This window comes from Bos indicus, chromosome X (assembly GCF_029378745.1).
Source record: "Bos indicus isolate NIAB-ARS_2022 breed Sahiwal x Tharparkar chromosome X, NIAB-ARS_B.indTharparkar_mat_pri_1.0, whole genome shotgun sequence".
In the NCBI taxonomy this organism is placed as follows: Eukaryota; Metazoa; Chordata; class Mammalia; order Artiodactyla; family Bovidae; genus Bos; species Bos indicus.
This window is the reverse complement of record NC_091789.1, coordinates 38990504-39013985: the sequence shown is the minus strand read 5'-3', so window position 1 is coordinate 39013985 and position 23482 is coordinate 38990504. Positions and strand designations below refer to the sequence as shown.

Sequence of the window (23482 nt, the reverse complement as noted above, 5' to 3'; positions counted from 1 at the left end):
GCTCAGCCTTCTTGAAGCAGAGCTCCCATGTTATCTCCATCCTGCTTCCGGAGTAAGTCCAAGCTCTTTAGACAAGGCTCTGGCCCCTCTCTTCCCCTTGCGCTTGGCATGTGGCACAAGCGTCTCCCACTCCTACAAGGTCTAGAAGCCTTGTGTCCCACTGCCCTTGGCCTAATTGGCTAGGGACTCTTGTTCCTCTGTGTCCCCCACCAGTCCGCTGCTTGGTATCTCTCTCGAAGCTTCTCATGTATGGACCAGGCATCAGCCCCTTCCTCTTCCCTGGCACAGGGTCCAGGGTCCTCTTTGGGCTTAAACATCATTTTGGGGAGATACTGCAGATGCCTCCTTGCCATGGCCGGGTCCAGAGGATGTGCAGGCCAGCATCTTTGGCTGCAGGTGGGCCACTGAGGTTGCCCCTCATCCAGGCCCACGGCTGCTCCTCCTGCCTCTCCCCCAACCAAGCCCCCATGTGGAGACAGAGGCTGGGAGGCAAGAGTGCACTTTCCATGGCAGGTCTTTACTGAGGAACTCAGGGAGGCTCCCTGACCCCAGGGCTGAGGGCCTGAAAGGCACATGGCGGCATGGTGGCGGTGGGGGTCTCCCTCTCAGGTCGAGGCTGCCTTTGCGGACACAGCTTCCCCACTGACCCCTCTTTGGCACTGGACTGGGCACCACGGTGCCCTCATGCCTGATGGCCCCAGGGTCCGTCACCCCTGGGGCCGGCCCGCCCCCACCCACCCTCTGGTGGTCGGCAGTGTAGGCTGGTGGGGTGGTGGGTGGGCCAGGGGCTGGCTGACTGGGTGCTCCCGCTGGCAATGGAGATGTCTACAAACAGGAATCCAATAAATTAGCTTGGAGAAGGGGGGAGGGATGGGGCTACATTCTTATCATGGCTCGGTAGGAAAAGCTGTGCAATTCTTTTCCTTGTGGATTCTACAGAATGACGGGTGGCGGGGGGGGCCATGAATGAGGGGCTGTGTCTCATTCTGAGGGTCTCACTTGGCCGTTTTTATGGCAAAAACGGTATCCCAGGGGATGGGAGCCTTGCTGGGTCCCTGGGATGATGGCAATAGAGGCATGGACCATGATGTCTCTGAGGGACTGCAAACCCAAGAGTGATGAGCTGCAGCCTTGGGAGGTGCTGCCTGGCAAACCCCAGGGCTCCAAGGCCCAGGCTGCTGCTGGCAGCTGGTTGCGCCTCTGGCTGCTCTCCCTTCCCCTCGCTCAGGTCCCTGGGAAGGGGGCACGGGTTTTGTGGGTGGTCCCCTGGGAGGCCCGGGAGGATGGTGAAGCATGTGGTGGGGGGCGGGGGGGCGTGGGGCCGGGTTGCACAGGCGCTCTCTCTCCTTCACGTGATCCGAGGGTTGGGGTGGGGGCGGAGGGGGGCCAAGGGCCAAGTAAGAGAGAGCCAGGGCCCTCGGTCAAGTGGCAGTGCCCTGGTTGGCCCCGGGGCCCTGGCCCAGGATCTGGCAGAGCTCCTGGAGGCGCCGCTGCATCTTGGGGATGCCTGCCAGCTGCTGCTCGAGCCGCTGCTTCTCCTCAGTCAGGCTCAGGCGGGCGGCTGAGTCCAGTTTCTCGAACTTCCAGCCACCCTCCCCGTCGAACTGCAGCAAATGGGTGTGGTACTTCCTGCATCAGGAGAGGGACAGGGAGGAGGCACTCAGCGGGCCGCCAGGACCCTATGCCAGAGTCCTTCGGGAAGGGAGGGCACACCTACCACAGGGAGGGTCGGTGGGTGATGGAAAGCAGCGCGATGCCTGCATCCTTGGCCGCCTGGAAGATCTTCCCTTCCACATCGATGCTCACAGCGCTGGTACACTCATCCAGAAGAGCGTACTTGGGCCTTGGGGGTGTGGCCATGTGGGTGAGGCTGTGGGCCTCTGGGGCCAATGCCCCAGGCTGGCCCCAGCCCCTCAGGCAGAGGCAGGGAGCCTGACCCCAGTCCTGCTAGGCCCCCAGGGCTGGGGCCAGGCCTCCAAGCAGTTCTGCCCTCCCCACTTCAGGAGGTCCCAGGGAAAGAGGATCAGGGAACTCCCGGTGCCCGAGGGAGCCCAAGCTCCTGGGACTGGGAGGCTGGCAGCTCACCTGTGGTAGAACATGCGGGCCATGCCGACTCTCTGCTTCTCGCCCCCTGACAGGACATCTTTCCAGTCACACACGGCCTCCCAACCTGGCACAGAACAAGGGTTGATGTTCAGTTCAAGAGGGCTGGGCAGCATCTGCAGAAGAGCCTGGGCATGGTAGGTGTGGTGGGAAGGCTTGGGGTTGCTCAGAGGGCTACAGACATGAGTGAGAGCAGAACATGGCAGGGAAAGGCCAGCCACTGGGGACGTCTGTGGACACTGTATTAGTCCAAAAGGACTTGGTCCAGATTTACACACATTTCCTCCAATAGACACCGGGCAGCCCTCACCCGGAGGCCCTGAGGATGCCACCCACCGCACGTGGACACTGGGTCTTCTCAGGGGTGATCGAGTTAAAGGGAGGTCACGAGGGTGGTCCTAGTCCAATGGGACTGTGTCCTTATAAAAGGGGACACTTGGAGATGCAGACACGCACGGAGGAAAGATGACGTGAAGACACAGGGCGCAGACGGCCTCTCCCATCCCAGGAGAGAGGCCTGGAACACACCCTCCCTCATGGCCAGCAGGAGGAACCAACCTTGCCCACGCCTGGATCGTGGACGTCTGGCCTCCACAACTCAGAGACAATATGTTTCTGTTGTTTGCCCCACCCAGTCTCTGGAGCCAGCAAAATCACACAGGACCTAATGGGGCTAATGAAGTACCAGTGGGCAGCAGACAGTCAAGGCAGAGCCCCAAGAACAGCTCCGGGGGTCTCTCCGGAAACCTTCTCACCCACTGGGACGAGGCCTGTGTGTCCCAGTGTGAAGCATGTCAGCAAGGCTCAGGAGAGTTCCTTGGATGAGGAAGGAAGTGGGTGATTCATGAGAAACGCCTCCTGGCTTGCTCCCTCCACTCTTTCCAGAGAACTAGAACTTTCGGTAGGGCATGTGGCCACCCACCAAAAAAAAAACACTTCAATGCTCAAGTTGCCCCGATGGGAGGTTTAACCACAGAACTGAATCCTGGCCAATGGGGTGTAAGTTTAAGTGTTATACATGTGGCAGCTTCTGGAACTTTCTTTAAAAGACAGCATTCACTCAGTGATTGCCCCCACCTCACCTTCTCTATCCTATGGCCCAGGATATATGATGTGATATGATGCCAAAGCAGCCACCGTGGACTGCGAAGTGACCTTGGGAATGGAGACCACATACAGCAGTGACCCAGGGGCCTTTATGGGGTGGGGCAATCCCCGCCAATTGCGGCCTGACTTCCTCAGGACTTCTATGTCCCAGTAAGATAAACTCGTAAATGATCTGAGCCACTGTTGGTGGGTAGTTCTGTTACTCACAGCTGAACTTCATGCTAACGGGGTGTAACAGCCAGCCTCGGGGACCCCAGGCACTCAGGGGCACGTGTGGAGCCCAGGTGGAGGGGAGTGCTCCCAGGGTGAGCAAAAGGGGTCCCAGCAGGCCAGGAGGAAGTGAAGTGAAGTGAAGTCTCTCAGTCGTGGCCGACTCTTTGAGACCCCATGGACTGGAGCCTACCAGATTCCTCTGTCCATGGGATTTTCCAGGCAAGAATACTGGAGTGGGTGGCCATTTCCTTCTCCAGGAGATCTTCCCGACACAGGGATCAAACCCAGGTCTCCGCATTGCCAGGAGGAAGCTGAGGATAAAGCTTTTCAGGGATCGTGGCAACCAGGGGCCCCAGAGGAGCCGGCCCACTGAATCCACTGTCTGAAGCCCCTTTCTGCATAGGCGATGACACCTGTCGGCCCTGAGCTTGAGACTAGCACCTGCCTCTTCTACAGGTGGAGGGCATGTCCAGAAGTCAGGTTTGGCTCAAAGTTAAGCTGCCCCTCAGTGGCCAAGGCAGGACTCTGACTTCAATCATTCGGCTTTCAGTACAGAAATCCCAAAGCTGGCAGTTGGGCCACCCCACCCTCCTCTTGGTGCCGTGGGCATTTAAAGACCAACCTGAGAGGCCCCCGAGTACTGGCCTGTTCCTCCTTCCTGTGGTCTCTTCCCAGGGGACACAGCCCTAGGCTGGAGGGAGACACATGGGAGGGCAGGCGTCCCCTCCACCTCCACTGTCGCCATGCACATGCCAGGCTGCCCTGCCTACACCTGGGCTCTGTCCTCTCACTCAAATGCCTAACGTACCTGTGCATTCCCTGCCTGGCCCGAGGGGGTCTTGCCTGCCCCTGAGCCCACCGCCTGGAGACAGTGCCCCTCTGGATGCCCCTGCCAGGGTTGGCTCCCTTCCACGCTCAGGCTGTCTGGGGCTGTATGCTTCCTGTGGGTCCCCCACCGGGGTGAGGCTCTCCCGACTCCATTGCGCTTTGGACTCCTGCATGTTGCTTGGGGTCATCTTCACCCGGGGTGGGGGAGGCTAGGAGGGAGGCAGGGGCGGCACTGGTGGGTGGGGATGCCCCTTCCCCTACCTCCCTCCCGCTGCAGGATGTGGTTCAAGTGTACGATGTCCAGGATGCCTTCCAGATGCTCCTCGGAATAGCCCTTCCGGCGCATGTCTTCCACTGAGTCAGGGTAGATCACCTGGTCGCGCAAGGAGCCCACGGACATGTAGGGCCTGCAGTAGAGCCGGGTGGCCATGGAGGCAAGGCTGGCACCTCGGTGGGGGGCACCAATCGGAGGGCGGCACACCCACCCCCTGGCAGGCTCAGACACACTCACATGTGCACACGTGCCCCATGGCGGTGAAGCTTCTGGGCCAGTGGGTTGCGGCGGGGGACTGGCAGGTGGAGGTGCCCAGCCCTTCCGACCCCAGGGGCAACCTATTGCCACCCTCTGCCCCCTCGGATCAAAGGGGGCAGGGGTGCTGCTCACCTCTGGGGGATGTAGAACATGCGCTGGGGTGGGGGCTTGTAGAGCACACCGCCATACGTGGGCCATAGCCCGCCCAGGATCCGGAACAGGGAGCTCTTTCCGCAGCCGTTGGGGCCAGTGATGAGCAGGTGCATGCCTTCTTCCACCTGTGGGGGCGGCAGGCAGCTGTGGGCACTGCCCAGGCCCCCTCCCCTCACCTGTGGCTGACCTGCTGGCCTCAGAGAACACCCTGCACCTGGCCCACGCCCACCTTCCACCTCTGGCTTAGGCACGGCAGGGCCCCTGGGGCAGGCTCCGGGGTTCAGCTGTAGGGCTCTGGCTTGTCCCTGACACACGCCAGAGACCACGGGGACAGCAGGACAGCTTGTCCTGCCGCGGCCCAGTGAACAGTCAGCGGTGCCCCCCAGGACACCTGGAGGCCATGTGGGCAGCAGGTGCTTCAGGCTCCACAAAAAGCCTGACATCTGCTGATCTGGAGACACCTGGGGGGTGCTGCTGTCTGCAGGGTGGGGGATGGCACTGAAGGCACAGCTTCCTGATCGCACCCCCCCCCACCACCACCTTGTGTGATTTCACCGCAACACCCCAGGCCTTCCAGCCAGGGCGGTCCTCTCACCATCCCAGAGCATGTGTCCCAGGCGGTCTCCCTTGCCCCCTTCCCTGAACCTCTGCGACTGCCCTTCTTACCCCATCACCTGGCTGAACAGAGCCGGGTGCGCCCCATCCCTAACCTAACCAGAGCCCAGCTCCACCAGTGGCTCTGGCAGGATGGAGCTCTTTCTCAGCCCCCAGCCCCCACTCCCTTGCCTCACCTCACCTTCTAACTAGCTGCCCACCTGGGCTTCCCCTGGGCCTGCCTGGCAACCATTCAACCTGGATAAACCAGCCATCAGCGGCACCCAACCTCCCAAAGGTGACTACTCCCAGGGGTAATGGCGATCATACCACTGCTCTGTGCCCAGCCTCCAGCTGGCAGCCTGCCCACCCGCCCAGAGGCTCCTGGGTGAAGCTTCATGTGACTTCTACGCCCCCAGAGCTGGTGAGCTGTGATCCTTGCTGAACCTGGAGAGCTATCTGACCCAGGCTCTTTGTAACCCTTAAGGGCTTCCCTGATTTACCTCTGGTTTACAGTGCCCAGCCTGGAGCTCAGGGAACATTAGGTGAACGAATGAATGACTCCCATTCCCCAGGACGCCCCTTCAGTCCATCACTCCGTCCAAAGCCCTAGCTAGGCACATGGGTGACTGATGGCTGTTGGCCCCCAGGGAGTCCTGTCCATAGACAGCCTGCATCGTGGATGAGCGCTCTCCCAAGGAGCCAGGCCATGCCCACCACCTACCTGCCCTGGGGGCCTCTCACAGCATATGGGTGGGACCACCAACCTGGGACCAGAGTTGGACCAGAGTGCCCAAGTCCTGGGCTTCTCAGGGACAGGGCGGGGTGTGGGGTGCTGGCAACAATATGGCCAGGAACCTATGGGTGACTCTTGCCCAGTCCTGGTAATCACAAGGCTCTTTTATCAGCTCTGACTCCATTGCCCCAGAACTAATAGGTAGACACGTTGCTCTTTCACCTTCAGCTTCAGCTGCTGCCACGTAGACCTGGGTTCAATGGCTACTGACAACACAAGGCAGGCTGATCAGGCTGGGTCCTAAGGGCTGAGACTTGCGGGTGGCTTGTGGGTATAGAAGGCCAGGCGTGGGGCCTCAGGGTTGGCTTCAGCCCCGCCCGAGCTTCTGGGCTGGTGCTTGGCTGTGCCTTCTACTTACCCTGATGTTGAGACTGGCCACCACCACCTCCCCAGTGGGTGTGATAATGGGGATGTTCTCACACACGATGCCCTGTTCCACATCCACCACTTGGCCTGGAGAGAGGGCATGAGGCAGAGAGAGGGGGGCGGAATGCTCCCCCACCTTCTGCTGGCTTCCGTGGGCCCCCACCTCCAGGCAGCCCGCCAGTGTGTAGCTTTACCATGCTCCCCTTGCTGTGCTCGGGGCTGGGGAGAGGGATAGTGTCTGCTCCTGCCCCGCAGCACCCCCCAAAGCCAGCTTCAATGCTTAGGGCCTCTTCCACAGTGCGCCCCCTAGCCCCTACTCCACTCAGGGGCTACCCTCCACCTCTTTTACAAAGAGAAATCCTGGCAAGGGCTACTGCTCTGGGAAGTAGGGCAGTGGGGACCACAGCTTTCCCGGGAAGCCCTCCAGGGCACACCAGGCAGTGGTGGGAGGGCCGGGACCCGTGGGACCTTTCTGGGGAGGGCAACCTTACCTCGGATCTGCAGGGGCCCCTCCATGCGGATGCCAGACCTCATGATGGCCCCGGACCCTGTGTGCGCATCCTCTGGCTCCCCGGGCCTCTTAAAACGGCACTGCTGGACATCTTCGAACACCTGGAACATCTCGTAGACCCTGGCTGTGTAGCCAGCCAGCTCTGTGACCTGCAGGGAGGGTGATCCTGGCTTAGCCTCTGCCAGCAGGGGTGGAGGGGAGAGGGCATAAGTGGGGTCGGGGGAGGGCTGGGCCATGGGCTGGACCGGGGGCTACCTCCTTGTAGGATGACATGACCCGCTCGATGGCGTCTGCGGCAGCGGTGAGGAGGTTGCGGGCGATGGTGAAGGCTTCCGTGCGCTCGCTCACCAGTTCCCCCTCCTTCATCGCTTGGGCCGCCTTCTTCACTGTCTCCGAGTCTGCAGAGCATGGTGGGGGTGGGTGGGGTGGGTGAGGAGGGGGCAAGGACAGTGGAAAGTCAAAACTGAACCACTAGGGGAGAGAGGAAGTCCCTCTAGCACATGATGCTTGGACAACTGGGTCTCCACGTGCCAAAGATGAACCTCGACCTCACACAACACACAAAAACGAACTCGAAGTGGAGCCCTGGCCTGCACACAGAGCTGAGACTATGTAACTCTTAGAAGAAAGCACTTCGGCATTAGGTACGGCTCCTTGAATAGGACACCAAAAGCAAAACAGAGAAGGCAGCTTCATCGAACAGAAAAAGTTGGGGGCACCAAAGTAAATCATCCACAAAGTAAAAACACAGCCTATGGACTGGAAGAAAGTATCTGCAAATCATTAATCTGATAAGGGCCTAGGTCCCAGAATACATAAAGAACTTTGTCAATTCAATAGCAAGGAGATAAACAACCCAATTAAACAATGGGCAAAGGATCTAAATAAATGTTTCCATCGTACGATACACAAATGGCCAATAAACATGTGAAAAAATGTTGACTGACCCCGTTTTACCCTTATCTCTCCCCTTGATGCTGTATTCTCTGGCCATCCTCAATGCTACTATTTCTCTAAAGAAGCCCGCTCCTGTCTTGACTTGCTTTTTTCTTTTCTGTCTCAGTTGAGACCTCATGGTTGCCCAGTGCAACTCTCTTTTGTCCATGGCTTTGACTCTCTTGATCCTTGGGTCCCCTAGACGGGCAAGGCTTTTATACAAGGAATGTTCTCTAAATGGTGATGGGAAGCAAAACAGGCTGACTCTGAAGGTTAACTCTATCCACAGGCATGAACGTTTCTGAGCCAGGAGTCAAGGATATGATGGTGGGGGTGGGGTAGGAAGGGGCAGAAAGGTTAGGGCAGGGGCAATAGGGGGTAGACAATGCTGGACCACTGGCCAGAGCACCAGGAATCCAGGGCACTGGGTAGGGGAGGGGACTGGCAATTCTGAGAGTCTAAATCCCAGAACTTCCTTCCAACTGTGGTCCTAGGCAGGGCAGAGGAGGGGGGAACACAAACCATCCTCTCCAGACGTCCTGAGAGCTTGAAAGGGACTGCACACAAAGGGGAAGGGTCTGTGGGGACCCTGGCAACAGCGGGTACCTCCCTGGAGACAGCATAACCCTCTGCTGCTTTCCTCAGTGCCCACAGCTAGACCCTCGACAGCTATTCCTGGCCAGGTGGCCCCTCCCTGGCCTTCTAGCTTGGAGGTGCCGGCAGGCCAGAAGGGCAAAGTTAGCTACATCTGTTTCCCCTGATGATCGCCTGCCTGCTTACCTCGTTCCCAGCGCTCTCCAGTTTGCAGTTACTGGAGACACAGCAGGGACAAAACAGACACACCTCTGACTTCCTTGAGTCTGGCCACAAAGGTGGGCACAGGAGCTGAGGCCTCTGAATCGCCCACAAAGCCCAACACGGCAGAGGCTCCAGAAAGTCCTAGGCCTGCAGAGGAGGGAAGTGGCCGCAGGCACTTCCTCCCAGAAACCGCAGGTTGGTTTCCTCCTGGGTCCCTTCCCATGCTCCTGGCCTAAATCAAGGCCACCCCTTGAATAGGTCCATTGGTGGAAACAACGACCGCCTCCAACTAGATCTTTCCTCTTGGCAGAGAGAGACAGACAGCTGAGGGTACGGAAGCCCCAAAAGAGAGGCACCGATACGGAGAGAGTGAGAGATGCTTCTGGTTCTGGAACGTGCGCGTCAGGCTCACTCTCTTTACATAGTACTGAAAACCCTCTAACTACCCAACTGCACAAGATACAACACCTTTTCCATGGGAGCTGTGCTTGCAGGAAAGCAAGGGAAATTCCCAGGAGCGAGAAGAGAAGCTAGCAGCTAGTGCTCCTGTGACGTCCCTGGAGATGGAGATAGGAGCTGCTGTCACACAGCCAGGTCTCAAGATGCAAGGTCTCCTCTCTGAACTGGTGATTATGTGTCTAGGGCTCAAATTAATATCACCTCCAAATTCAGGAACCCCTCCACCCCAAGTGGAGAAGTTAACAGGAAATGGCCTCCAAACGGTTCATTACCTGGGAGCTCAGCTAAAACCAAAGCCAATGAGTGCTCTGGGGAATCCTACCCTCCAGTGCTTGCTAAGCCCACAAGGACCTTGAGCAAAGAAGACCAGCAGCTGGAAGATGAAATTGGTTTAGACTCTCAAGAATTCAGACAACCAGATGGCTGGATAGATAGTGAAGAGGCTCAGTCGCGTCCGACTCTTTGTGACCCCATGGACTGTAGCCTACCAGGCTCCTCTGTCGGTCCATGGGATTTTTCAGGCGAGAGTACTGGAGTGGGTTGCCATTTCCTTCTCCAGGGGGATCTTCCTGACCCAGGGATTGAACCCAGGTCTCGAATGCCTGGATAGAAACCTTGGAATAAGCATGATTAGTATGGTAGCTAGCAAAAGAGGGGCAGTCAGAGAGATGAGAAAGCAGACACAAACACACCTTGAAATTTCTATTTTCAAATGTCTATTTAAAAGAGAATCAAGTAGAACTTTATAGAAACATCATTGAAAATGAAAATAATTTAAATTAGATGCAGCCAAAGAGAAAACTAGCCAATGAGTGAGCAGGAAAATCGGAAGACCCCTCCCAGAATTTAGCACAGACAATGTGAGGTGGGGAAGGGGGCAGACAGAGGCCAGAAGTAAAGAGCACAAAGAACGAGAGAGGAATTCATTCAATTCATTAATATATTTGAAAAGGGAACAGCTGAGAACTTTCCACGATGGAAGCAATCTGAATGACAGAACAGTCTGGATATTCACAGGACATACAAGAAGTTTCAAGCAGAATAAATGGAAACACACGGGCAAACACCTCCCAGAGAAACTGCAGAGAAAAAGTCTAACCAGGGAGACCATGCAGGCAGCTGAGAGCAGTTAAGCTGATGGCAGGTTTTCCAATAGAGGCAATGGGATGTTGTCAACAGACTAAAGAGAGACCAACGGACCGCCTCAACTTCCTCATCCAACTAAACTTCAGTTGTTGGGGGGAGGGTAAAATAAAGACATTTTCAGGCAACAAAATATTCTCAAAGCTCCCTTGACAAAAGCCTCACGGTATTCTAAAACTAATTAAAAGTCTTTGGGAAAAAAAAAGAACAAAAGAGAACTTCTGAAGGACATCTGTCCAAAGGAGGGTTACCGGCCTGCAGGGAAGGGCTTTCCTAGAGAAAACTGCAGAGAAAGAGAACCAAAAAAAAGCAGAAACTCACGGGCGAATCTGAACATGCAGTGACCCAATAAAGCCATGGCAAACTTGATGGTGGGCTGGTCCTCCAAAGTGTGGTAAGCAAGGGCTGGGATGAGCAGGAGCTATTGATTAACCCAGACTTTTCTCAAGTATGCACATTAACCTTTGAAGGGCAACCACGAAGACTGCAAATAGAATGAATTCCTTGCAAACAGGTAGAGGAACAAACTGGGAATCCTTCACAGTCCCCCAGGCCTCAGGCAAGAGGGCCCTGCCCTTGACAACCTGCAAGAGCGGGCGTGGGAAAGCCCAGGTTTTAGCCAGAAAGGGGCTCCTTGAACGTACTTCCCCATAATCCCACTGCCAAGATGGGTCAAGACAGGGCCAGGTGGGCAACTGTGCAGATGCCTGTTGAAGGGTGTTCCTGAACTGACATCCTTGGGCTTGGCTGAGTGGGACCAAGAAGCGTGAGATACTGTAAGGGGGACCCACATGTAGGGTGGCAGAGAGGAGCTCTGGGAGGGTGTGACTGTGGATGTTTCCCAAGGGTGCCAGCTGGGATCCCCAGCAGTAGAAGAGGCAGGTGGGCCAGCTGGGCACTGGGCCCTCCCAAGCCTAGCCCAGTGGTCCAGAAGGCCGGCCCTCTCTCACCTGACTCTGAGTAGCCAGTGGCAGTGATGATGGGGACAGCCACCATGAGCAAGCCTGAGGCGCTCCACACGTACTTCATAAGGAACTGCTCCAGCATGACATACCACAGGCGTTCCAGCAGAATGAGGTTGATCTGCGAAGCCAGGTCCTGGTAGGAGTGCTGCAGAAGGGCCAGCTCCACCTGTGGGGAAGGGGTGCCAGAGACCCAGAGGCATGGCAGTCAGTCCCCCGGGGCAACAGTGAGCATCCCTGAGTGCCAGGCTACACAGGCCATGCCATTCGAAGGCCATGACACGGCTGAGAGCCGGGGCTTAGGACTGGGCCACGCTTGATGAGTCAAAGCATTGTTTACCAAAATTGGCTTTGCTTAATGGCTCAGCCTACCTGGTCCAAATGCTATACCTCTTGCCATCTCCAGGCTGTGTGAGCTGGAGCAGGTCACTTTCCCTGTCTGGGCTACCATGGACAGGGGGACAGGTCTCAAACTCAGGAGAGGTATGGCATAGACAACGCAGCGCTGGGGTACAACGGCAGTGAAGGGGCTCATCCCCTCATTTCTGAGGCTCCCACCCCCTTTCCACTGTCTCTTCAGTTGGGATGCTCACCATGCCCCCTCTCTGCCCTGGAGAGCTTTTCGACATGGGCTGAGGGCAGCTACCTTGCCCATTTCTTTGAGCAATTGCCGAGGGGTCACCCTGAACGAAGCAGAGGGGAGTGCAGGAAACCCAAAGGCAATAGACGGTTTCGAAGAACGTGCTTCAGTCATCTCTACCTCTGTAGGCCCTGGCCTCCCTTTCCTTGCCCACAGTTCCTCTGGGTGACAAACTTACACTGCGTCCTCCCATCGTGATCGGCAGGGCACACTCCCAAGCAAGCTCGTTCAGGCATCACCCCCAGTGGACAGCCCCATGCCAAAGCAAGCTGAGGATGCCAGCCCACCAGCCAGGCCACGAGGGGGCCTGCCCTGCCTGCTTGTACACTGGCCACCACTTGCCATCTCAGGAGAGAGAGTGGGCGAGAAACAGGCTCTCTGGGACAGCAGCAGTTAGATGGGCTGGAGTGGCCAAGAAGCAGTCACAGCAAGGTGGCCATTGGGTCCTGGATGGCTTGGTAGGGGCACCTGCCCTGATCCTGTCTCCCCACCCAACGAACAAGAGCTGCCCAGCCTGGAATAGTTTCCTTTGCCAATTCACCATGTTATAGCTGACTTTTGACTTGATTCTCACCACGTTCCATTATATGTGTATTCTCCTGTCCGTGGTAGCCCAGACAGGCAAAGTGACCTGCTCCAGCTCACACAGCCTGGAGGTGGCAAGACGTATGGCATTTGGACCAGGTAGGCCGAGCCATTAAACAAAGCCAATTCTTGTGAATGATGCTTTGACTTATTAAGAAAATCTATCCATGCTCAGGCTAATAAGAGGTTGGGTGTGTTGGTATGAGCCTGTTTAATAACCCTTCTGTGGAGAAGGAAATGGCAACCCACTCCAGTATGCTTGCCTGGAAAATCCCATGGATGGAGGAGCCTACCTACAGTCCATGGGGTTGCCAAGAGTTGGACAGGACTGAGCGACTTCACTTTCACTTTTCACTTTCATGCACTGGAGAAGGAAATGGCAACCCACTCCAGTATGCTTGCCTGGAAAATCCCATGGATGCAGGAGCCTACCTACAGTCCATGGGGTCGCCAAGAGTTGGACAGGACTGAGCGACTTCACTTTCACTTTTCACTTTCATGCACTGGAGAAGGAAATGGCAACCCACTCCAGTATTCTTGCCTGGAGAATCCCAGGGACAGAGGAGCCTGGTGGGCTGCCATCTATGGGATTGCACAGAGTTGGACACGACTGAAGCGATGCAGCAGCAGCAGCAGCAATAACCCTTCTCCTTGACATCCCAGGAATAGCAAAATACTCGGCGGTCTGCCCTCCAGTCAGCCAGCTACCTCTGCCCCAGCCTGCTGATCTGAGCCTGGGCCAGTGTCCATGGGGACATCAGCCAATGGGACTGGGCTGAGCCACGTGCCCACACAGTGAGGGCAATCAAGCCACCCATGAAGGCCCATCACATCACAGAGCCCTTTGCCCGAGGCCTCGACAGACAGGTTGGGGACGCACATCAGGCCCCTCCCACCCCAGCCGGTGAATCTGCCCCATGAACATGTTATTTCCTGAAATTAACCCAGAGGAAATCCTTCAAAGAGCTAGCGATTCTCCCTTCTTCCCACCTCCCCTAACCCCAGCCAGGTCTTGGGCATTGCTTTGCCATTCCTGAAGTGAGCACGCCTACTCTGAGCGCCCTGGCGATCCAGGCTCGTGCTGGGAGCTGGCAGGAGTGCCAGCTGGGGCTGACAATGTAGCTGCGGGGAATGTGCCAAGTGCCTCACCCAAGGGCACGGCTGCCTGCCAAGACCCTGCGTCCCTGGAGCACAGGGGAGGAGGATGGGGGATTGTGGCTGCAGATCCGGCCCTTTTTCTCCTTATCTGGAGCCCAGCCGGGAATGCCCCCTATCTGCTCAGGGATAAGTCTTTAAAAAAAAAAATCAGGGACAAGCCTGCCTCCCTGCCTGATAAGATGGGCTGCCAATGAGACAAGGTCGAGGACACAAGGCCATCTGATCTAGGGAGGATCCGTGGGCCTTCAGGAGCTGGATGCCATTGTACCCCTCCCCCAGAAGCACTGGGGAACCGAAACCAGAGTCGCAGAGAACCTAGCCGGAGGCAGCTGCAACCCAGGCAGGAGGAGGGGAGGGGCCGGAGCACTGGCCTGGAGTAACCTCTCCCAGGCCCCGGCTCCTGGCCCTAGCCGGCTGGCCGCTGACCCAGCCTGCTGGGGAGCTGCACGGCTGGGACCTGGGCGGAAGGGCGGCCACACTGGGGGCAAGGTGGCCGCCGGGAGGGCAGGAAGTGCGTCCTGCTGCAGCTGCGGCTTGGGCCCCGGCACCCCCGGCTGGGGCCTCGGGGAGGCAGCCAAGCCTGCAGCCAGGCCAGCCTTTGGGCTCCGGAGGCGGGGAGAAGCTTGATCTGGAGCGCTGAGATCCGATCAACACACCGAGCGCTGCTGCTCGTTAACCTCCGCTTGGGCTGAGTCATGCCCATAATGCCCACTTGCCTGGCCGGACGCCGGTCTTCAAAGGGCCTGGGGGACTAGGAGGGGGCCAGGCAGCAGGCTGCATCCCGTCATCCCTGCCCCCAGATGGCAGGAGCCCCTTCTCTGTTAGCTGCAGGCAGGGGGCAGGCTGGGAGCTCTTGGGTCTCCCATCACTAGGGTCCGCAGCCCTAAGGCCAGGACAAGGGAGGTGGGGAGGAAGCAGAAGTGACCCAGGACAGTCTCCACCCAGCCTTCCTGCTTCTCCATTAATGTACCGACCTGGGCTGCCCGCGGCTCTGGTCGTCCCCAGTCTCCCTCTCCCACGGCCAGCCCACACCTGTGCCATCAGCCGCAGGCAGCCCCCGGCCTTCCTGCCCTGGACTCCCCCAGCCACGCACTTTCCGGCCCCACGAGCGGCCCCACCTCATGGCCCCCGTAGAAGGCAATCTCCTCTGAGTTGGCCACCACTCGGGAGTGCATGTAGCGCAGCTCTCCCTTGCGCCGCGCCTCCTCAGCCACCAGCTCCCCGAACTTGGGCGAGAAGGCTCGCAGCACATTGGCCGTGAGGAAGACCACGAGGCCAGCAATGGCCGAGGGCCAGGCTGTGCCGGCCCCGCGGGAGCGGGCCGCTCGAACCAAGGTGTAGGTGGTCACGGCCACGTCCAGGAGCGGCTTGGTCAGGTTGGAGTAGAGGTGGGCCACGGAGGCAGCGAAGGCCACCACGTCCTCTGTCAGGGACTGGTCCGGGTTGCGAAGCCGCCCGTCCATGTTGCTGACCCGGTAGTAGGTCTGCTGGGAGAAGTAGAGGCTGTAGGCATGGGCCACCAGCCGGCTGCGGAACGCCAGGGCCAGCTGGCCCTCCAGGTAGCGGATGGCACTGTTGATGAAGGTGGCAGGCAGTGCGATGAGCAGCCACTGCACGAGCTGCCAGCTGAAGGCCTGAGGGTCCTTGCGCACGATGCAGCGGGCCAGCCGGCCGTCCAGGCGGGCCACATACACTGACAGGAAAGTCCGGCTCACCAGGGCAGCCGAGTGCAGCGCCAGCAGCCCCGTCTCCCGGCACAGGATCCTGGGGAACAGCAGCCTCAGGAGCCATAGGAGCCGCTGCAAGAACACCTGGTTGACGCCGGCCTTGCCCGCTGAGGCCACGGGGGCACCGGAGACGTCTGGTGTGGGCTCCCCCTCCACCGCGGGCGCTTGAGGGCCCCTGGCCGGAGCCAGGCACTGGCGCACCAGAGGGTAGAGTTTGTGGGCTCCATAGGCCACGAGGGCCAGGACCACGGCAGTACGCTTCAGCGTGGTCACCCGCGAGGCTCGGGGGGTAGAGAGCACCGTCATGTCACCTGGGCTGGACTCACGGGACCGGGACGGGTGCCTGAGGCGGCAGAGGAGGCAGGTGGCTGCAAGGGTGGTGGCTCTGACCCCGGGCTCGTTGTCTAGGCAACTGGAGACCTCGCAGTGGTCCCTGAGACTGTCGCTTTAGGCCACCCGGGTGGTGCTGGGGCCCCTGGCGCGGGTGGGCTCAGGGCCCTCCAGCGTCGCGGCCTCTTCAGGCGGCCGAAGTGGAGGAACTTGTCAGTCCTTGGAACTTGTCAGTCCCTTGGCCCTTGGGGTCAGAGCCTCCAGAGGTCTCCGGCCGAGAGGGCGTCTTTTTCTCTCCACCTCCTACTCCTCCTCCCCTGGTGGCGCCCCTCCCTGGGGTACCGGGCGCGTCCGTCCGCTCCACAGCCCGGCTGAAGCGACTGTGACTCCGCCACCCGCCCAGAATCCCCACCTACCCACCCACCCCTCCCCAGGGGCGAGTCGGGGGAGGGGGAGGAGGCGGAGGAGGGGCGGGAGGCGGAGCTCAGGCACGGGGCGCCCCACCCCGTTCTCGCCCCACGGTGGGGCCCCGCCCCCTCCCCGGACCACAGAGACGCGGGAGGACCGCGCAGGCTAGAGAAGCGGCACCTCGCCTTCCCGCCAAGGCCGGGGACCCGTCGCTCCGCGCGCGCGCGCGAGGCGCGGCTTCTTCCCCAGTCCCAGGCGTCGGGAGCCTCGGCTCGGGGGCGGGGCCTCCGGGGCCTTGTGGCGGTTGGGGGAGGGCCGGGACTAGCCGGGCGCTTCCGGTTCCGGCCGCGGGGAAGGGGCGGGGCCGGGCTCGTGGTGGGAGAGTTTGGCGGCGACGAGGCGTGCGTGGTGACTCTGGAGAACTCGGTGAGCGGATTCGCGCGCCGCGCTGGGCTCCCGGGCTGCCGAGATACCCCGGCTCTTCGACGAGGGGGCGCGGGGAGGCCCAGTGCGCAGGGCCAGGGCCGAGGCTGGAGTGCGGGGGCGGGACCGGGCGGAGGGAAGTCGGGGTGGCGGCGGGTGGAGCCGTCTCCCGGGGTGGGGGGCGACGTCGAAGTCCCTCCGGAGGAGCCGGCGGGGTGGGGCTTGTGAGGGCGTGCCGGGTCGGGGCCTCGTCTAGGGGTCTTCTGGAGCCTGGTAGGCGCCGCGACAGACCTGGGAGGCCGGGAGGGGTTTCTCCAGCTTCGGAGGAGACAGTCTTCTAGAACTTTCTCTGGACGGGGCCGTGAGGTGCTGGGTCGAGACCCGCTCTTACCCTTGGCTCCGACTCTCGTCCTCTAGGAGTCGCTCTCGGGGGCTCTCAGAGGTACCGAAAGCCCGAGCCGAAGGGGCGGTGATTGAGAGGCTTTGGAGTTCCGCTCCTGCCCTGGGAGGAGCTGCTCGCTCCTTCTCTGTCGGCCCGGGTGGAAGGGCCCAGAGGCATCGCAGCTTGGGAGGAAGCGCGAAGGCGTTGCTAGGACCGAGGCTGCGGTGTGGTGGGCGGTAGCCTCTGGCGCCCCTCGGCGGGCGGCGATCTCCGGGCTCCCCGAACTGCCGATTCCCACCCACTGCTGCCAGGGTTCCGCAGGCGGAGTCTCCCAGACTCCACGGGGAAGAATTGTTTGGAAAGGTGTCTCTGGAGGTGTTGGCAGCCAGGCTGCGGGGCTCGAGGGCTGGGAAGGCTCTGAGGTCTAGGGCTGGTGGCTGCCGAGCTGTCACGACGCCTATTCGTTCTGTGCTCCGTCAGGAACAGGCTCACATCTTCTGGTGGAAAGCTGCTAGGAACACGATGAGTCTGCAGTGGACTGCAGTCGCCACCTTCCTCTATGCGGAGGTCTTCGCTGTGCTGCTGCTCTGCATTCCCTTCATTTCTCCCAAAAGGTATGGGCAGGCAAGCCAGGAAGAGTCTCGGTAGCTTGTGCCTGCAGAGTTGGGGGGCCCTGGAATTGAAGCCAGCCGGAAACAGGTAGAACCTGTCTGGGATGGGGGTGGCAAGGACTGTGTTTATTATTGCCAGCTAGGCCCACAGTTGTGCTCAGTCACATCTTGACGAGGTCCTTTCCCCTGCACCCTGCCTTCTGGTCTTCAGAGTGTGCCAGAGGGGAGAAGACCAAGCGACCATTCTGGGAACGATGCCCTCCGGGTGTTTAGGGGATGGCATTGTGAGATCTGCAAGACTTGCCCCTGGGTCATGTTCCCATTGATTTGGTGACTTCTGTCCTCCTAACCAGTCTCGCTGGGGTTGCGTAGTGGCCTCATGAGCATTACTCAGCCTAGGAATGCCGAAGCCATGTTTCTTTTCAGTGAACAGAGGACTTCTGAAAAGTTATTTTGAAATTCATCTTGATTACATATACTGTAGGAACACATCTGGTCTTAAGTTAGAACATTACAAATAAGACTCTTTTCGCAGATGTTTTCATAAAAGCTTCTTTTTAATGAAAAATTATAGGCCACTGTTGTGATAGAAAGTGTATAGCATTGCTTAAATAATGTTCTTGACAAAAGCTAGATCTGAATCACCGTATATATTTCACAGGAAATGCAGGGACAGTGGCCCACTTGGAGCTGCTACATGGAAAGCTTTGCAGGACAAACAGCCTGGTTTCTGCAACAGTGAATTGGGGGAGAAAACAAAAGAGAGCAAGGGAGGGGGGAGTTCGTAGAATAAGAGAGGTTTAAGGTACTTATCAACAGAATGCAGAGTCAGAAGCTTGTCAGGATTCAAATAGACCAGTTGTTAAAAAATAATTGCCTCAATTGGACTTTGGAGTTCTGGCTCTGATGATGAGAGATTTTTCTTGATATTTTTGAGGCCTGGCGGTGGCATTGTGATTGGTAGCCATTTCTGAAGGCTCTTCTCTGATGGAGTTGTATGCTGAAGTATTTATGGAGGAAAAGGAAGGGAGGTCTGGGGTCTGCTTCACGGTAATCGGGTGTGGTGGGAGTCTAGATGAGCCGAGATTGGGCACATGGGAAAACAGTTTAAAGAAATAATGTGGATTTGGCAAGCATTTTGATACTACAGAGGGAACACTAAGTTTTGCATTTCTCTCCCCAGAGCCTACCAGTGTTTAAGACTTTTTTAGAAATTTCTATGCTTGGACAGGTTTTTTTTTTTTTCTTTTTAACACCGTTGAACGGATGTCATAAGTTGGAAAATTGCAAGCAGCTGAGGCTGAATCTGTATGAGATATTCAGCCTTTGAAGAAGAGTGCAAAACTGTATTTCTGTTTTCAGGGCCCTGGATCCCAGGTGTGTGTTCTTACTCTACTGACTTTAACCTTTTTGTCCTCTTCACAGATGGCAGAAGATTTTCAAGTCCCGCCTTGTGGAGTTGGTAGTGACATATGGCAACACCTTCTTTGTGGTTCTCATTGTCATCCTTGTGCTACTGGTCATTGGTGAGTGAGTTGTGGCTGCTGGTAGCTACCTGACTTAGACCTTTTGCTGTGGCCTCTGCTACAAAGCCCTGTGCCATGTGCCATGTTCCATGATTAGAGTACAGCTTTGACTTCTCAGAGACAGACCATTTAGTGCGCCTGTCTTTCTCTTGGGGGAAGAAAAGCTCCCTTCGTCCACAAAGACGTCAGCATCCCTGCTACTGCCTGCTGGCAGGGTCTTTGCTTTGACCAGCAGCCTTTGTGCCCCTGGTGCTGACCACCTCGTGTCTCAGGCAGCTCCTTGGGTCCTTCCAGAGCTGAAACCAAGAGAGGCTAATGGACCTGTGCTGACCTTGGTCCCAGTAGGCTGCAGGGTTTAGGGACTGGGTGTGTGTGCTTTTGCTTTTAGGTGTGGGCTGGGGGTAAGAGTTGGGGTGGGGAGGGACCATGCTGGGGGATGTTCACATAGAGCTTTGCCCTTCTGCACACCAGATTCCACGAACTCTCCTGGTATGGCAGATTGGGTGGGATTGGCCCCTTGCAGAAGGTGGTAGTGGGCAAAAGTGCCGTTTTTCTTTTTGAGGAGTCAGGGAACTGCCTGGATGTTCTAGAGCGACATCCTGCTATGATAACAGGCTGCTTCATATCCTAATGTAATCTATAGAGGCTTGCCTAAATAAGTTGTTCAGTTCAGTCGCTCAGTCGTGTCCGACTCTTTGCAACCCCATGAATCGCAGCACACCAGGCCTCCCTGTCCATCACCAACTCCCGGAGTTTACTCAAACTCACGTCCATCGAGTCGGTGATGCCATCCAGTCATCTCATCCTCTGTTGTCCCCTTCTCCTCCTGCCCCCGATCTCTCCCAGCATCAGTCTTTTCCAATGAGTCAAAAATAAGTTGCTGCTGTTGCTAAGTCGCTTCAGTCGTGTCCGACTCTGTGCGACCCCGTAGACGGCAGCCTACTAGGCTTCCCCATCCCTGGGATTCTCCAGGCAAGAACACTGGAGTGGGTTGTCATTTCCTTCTCCAATGCATGAAAGTGAAAAGTGAAAGTGAAGTCGCTCAGTCGTGTCTGACTCTAGCGACCGCATGGACTGCAGCCTACCAGGCTTCTCCATCCATGGGATTTTCTAGGCAAAAGTACTGGAGTGGGGTGCCGTTGCCTTCTCCGAGCAAATGCTAGGGACATAGCATAACTAGCTAGAAGCTGCAGCCCTGGCTGGCCCCTAGCCGTCCTTGGGAAGGGGTCTAGGGTACATCTCACTGGGGGAGTGGGCCTAAAGAGAGTTCAGGGTCAACTGCCTTGGGCTGGAGGCCTGAGATAGAGAGGGTAGCTCTCTGCTGTATGACTTGAGTTGGTTTGGCCCAATGCCCCCATCCCTGGTTGGCTCTTTGCCATTAGTCAAGGTGGACCTTGAGGTGCTGGGGTCTCTGGATGCAGAAGACAGTGTGGGAAAACATGTTTTTTGTTTAAATCACAAAAATAGCACATCTTTAAAAATTTACAAATTTAACTTACAAAGTTAAAGGTCCCCATAAACCCACGTCTCACAGGTAACTATTTTAACAGTCTGTGTTATGTTTCCACAGTCGTTTTCTGTGTTGCCGTGTCTTCACATGGAGGAAGGGACAAGGGAGCCCTCTGGAGTCTATTTTATAACGGCACTAAACCTACTCATGAGGGCCTTGTGCTCATCTCCCAAGGGCCCTACTTCCTAGTATCATCTGGTTGGGAGTTAAGGTGCCCAAATGGGAATTTTGGGGGTCAGGAACCCACATGTGTGCATGCTGAGTCACTCAGTTGGGTTTGACTCTTTGCAACCCTGTGGACTGTAGTGTGTCAGTCTCCTCTGTCCATGGGATTTTCTAGGCAAGAATACTGGAGTGGGTTGCCATCTCCTCCTCCAGAGGATCTTTGTGACCCAGGGATCGAACACACATTTCTTGTGTCTCCTGCATTGGCAGGCAGATTCCTTACTGTTGAGCCACTTGGGAAGCCCACAGATGTAACACAAAGATACCATTAAGTGGAGGTGTATATTTATGATGTAAAATCAGCCTAAAAAACAAGCAGTCTCATACCATAAATTAAGATCCAGATAGTAGGCTTACATTGCCCCTCTCCCATGGGGATCCATTAAGAGTCTTCTTTAGGTAGATCTTTATGTATTGATTTTTGATGTCTTAGATGTTCATTTCAGCAGCACATATCCTAAAATTGAAATGAGACAGAGATGATTAGCATGTCCCCTGCATAAGGATGACACACAAACTCATGAAGCATTCTATATATTTTTTTAAGCACGTTGTAGGGGATATATACATAGAAGTAAAAAATACTAATGGAACTTATATAATGTTACAAATCAGTGTACCTCAATTGAGAAAAAAGAGATAGCAGGGTTGAGGGAGAAAAGTAGTAGGTATGGGATGGTTCCATTTCTAGCCTGCAAATGCACAGATGTGAATATATGAGTGGCCAGCAGTGGTTTTTTAGAGCAGAGGTTTTTCACTGTTCAGGTGTTTGTGCTCCCCCTGTATGCCTAGAACTCTGTTAGGCCTTAGGGATGTAATAGGAAAGGTTTCTGTTCTTGTGGTGCTGTAGTCTAATTTGGGGGACATGGACATTAATTTTAGGTCTGTGTAATACAAAGAGAATAACACTAACTAGAAGACTCTTGAGAGTCCCTTGGACTGCAAGGAGATCCAACCAGTCCATTCTGAAGGAGATCAGCCCTGGGATTTCTTTGGAAGGAATGATGCTAAGGCTGAAACTCCAGTACTTTGGCCACCTCACACGAAGAGTTGACTCACTGGAAAAGACTCTGATGCTGGGAGGGATTGGGGGCAGGAGGAGAAGGGGACGACAGAGGATAAGATGGCTGGATGGCATCACCGACTCGATGGACGTGAGTTTGAGTAAACCCTGGGAGCTGGTGATGGACAGGGAGGCCTGGTGTGCTGCGATTCATGGGGTTGCAAAGAGTCGGACATGACTGAGCGACTGAACTGAATGGGACTGAAAATGACTGCTTTATTTAAGCTGGCCGCATGTAGTAGGTTCTACTGGAGGTGATTGATTATATTATGGGCTTCTTTCTCCTGCATTGAACATTGATGAGCGTGAATTTCTTTTGTAAGCAGAATACACCAGTTTAACCAGTTATAAAGCTTAGATGCTTAGAAATGAAAACCTTTGAGTCTTTAGCAGGCATGCTCCAGGTCTTGACTCCTAGGCAGCTCATGCCTGCCTCGTGGGCATTTCCATAAACAGGACTCGCCTGGTTTATCAGTTGGGTGGCTGATGGCCAGCCCCATTTGTGATAGAACCAAACAGTGGGGGCACCGTGGGAAAGGGAGTTGCCCCAGTTGCTGGCAACATCTCAGATTCATTGAGTTTCTTGACATGGAGAGCAAGCTTGCAGTCTGGGTAGAATGGGTCCAGAGGGTGACATGAGAAAAGCTGGAGGAGAGAACAGGTCGGAGGGCAGCACTTCTGACAGGGCACCCATCAAAATGTGTGTAGAAGGGGAAGAGCAGGGGAGACAGTTTCGAGGAAAGCAAGGCTGCCCAGACTCACACCTTGCATCTCAGCTGGACTGATCCGGGGCTGAACATCTGTATCTCTGCTCTGCCGCAGATGCTGTTCGTGAGATTCGAAAGTATGATGATGTGACAGAGAAGGTGAACCTCCAGAACAACCCTGGGGCTGTGGAGCACTTCCACATGAAGCTTTTCCGTGCCCAGAGGAACCTCTACATTGCTGGCTTTTCCTTGCTGCTGTCCTTGTGAGTGGGGAGGGGCGAGGGACTGAAGGGACCTATGGGCTAGTCTGTGGCCTTGAATTGGAGGCTCTTTCTACATTCGGGGAACCACACAGTTTCTCTAGAGGCAGCATGGAAGATGGGAGAGGGCTGACTGGTAGGCCAGAAGGCCATGCTGTGGCTCTGCCATAGTTGCAACATGTTCTTTTAGGGCCTGTGTGCTACTATCACCTTGCTCTCTGTACACAGTGGAGTAAGTGACGGGTGCTTTCCCTCCTATGAAGAGGCCCTTTGGAGCCCAGCTTTAAAAGGGAACAACTGAATAGGGCCTTTTTATGTATGGGGTCCAGTCCTGAGAAAAGTGGGCAGAAAGGGCACAAAACGGGGCTGAGACCAACCGTGTCGCCAGGGCCTTCCCTGGTGTAGACCTATCACAGGAGCATGAGA

General features: G+C 56.6%; 2 protein-coding genes and 1 non-coding gene across 4 annotated transcripts in view; 2 read left to right on the top strand and 1 right to left on the bottom strand.

Moving 5' to 3' along the window:
* Window positions 1–496: 496 nt before the first annotated feature.
* On the bottom strand, window positions 497–16356 carry ABCD1 (ATP binding cassette subfamily D member 1). The gene is made up of 10 exons (XM_019956059.2): window positions 15003–16356; window positions 11490–11670; window positions 7459–7601; window positions 7184–7352; window positions 6685–6779; window positions 4916–5061; window positions 4513–4658; window positions 2086–2170; window positions 1718–1843; window positions 497–1629 (listed from the first exon to the last, which is right to left on the bottom strand). Exons 1-10 carry the CDS (start codon window positions 15915–15917, stop codon window positions 1422–1424), a joined length of 2214 nt encoding a protein of 737 aa, XP_019811618.2. The 5' UTR covers window positions 15918–16356; the 3' UTR covers window positions 497–1421.
* Window positions 16357–16661: 305 nt separating this feature from the next.
* Window positions 16662–23482, top strand: part of BCAP31 (B cell receptor associated protein 31) — a 29073-nt gene continuing 22252 nt past the window's right edge. Inside the window, exons 1-4 of one of the 2 annotated variants that reach the window (XM_019955812.2) lie at window positions 16662–16775; window positions 17635–17768; window positions 19191–19291; window positions 22912–23059. In XM_019955812.2, the coding sequence (XP_019811371.2) occupies window positions 17677–17768; window positions 19191–19291; window positions 22912–23059 (341 nt within the window). In that variant the 5' untranslated portion in view covers window positions 16662–16775; window positions 17635–17676. Of the gene's footprint in view, window positions 16776–17025; window positions 17046–17634; window positions 17769–19190; window positions 19292–22911; window positions 23060–23482 lie in introns of those variants that run through there. The other variant, XM_019955813.2, reaches the window with a different exon arrangement.
* Window positions 21462–21566, top strand: LOC139181859 (U6 spliceosomal RNA). Its single transcript, XR_011565587.1, has one exon. It is a non-coding gene; the product is annotated as a U6 spliceosomal RNA (small nuclear RNA).

Bases quoted from the DNA above. Each gene is read 5' to 3' on its own strand.
- ABCD1 (XM_019956059.2), bottom strand. From the start codon at position 15,917: ATGACGGTGCTCTCTACCCCCCGAGCCTCGCGGGTGACCACGCTGAAG. The intron at 4,659-4,915 runs GTGAGCAGCACC...GCTCTACTGCAG, and splicing joins ATGTTCTACATCCCCCAGAG to GCCCTACATGTCCGTGGGCT. The intron at 1,630-1,717 runs GTAGGTGTGCCC...CTCCTGATGCAG, and splicing joins ACCCACCGACCCTCCCTGTG to GAAGTACCACACCCATTTGC.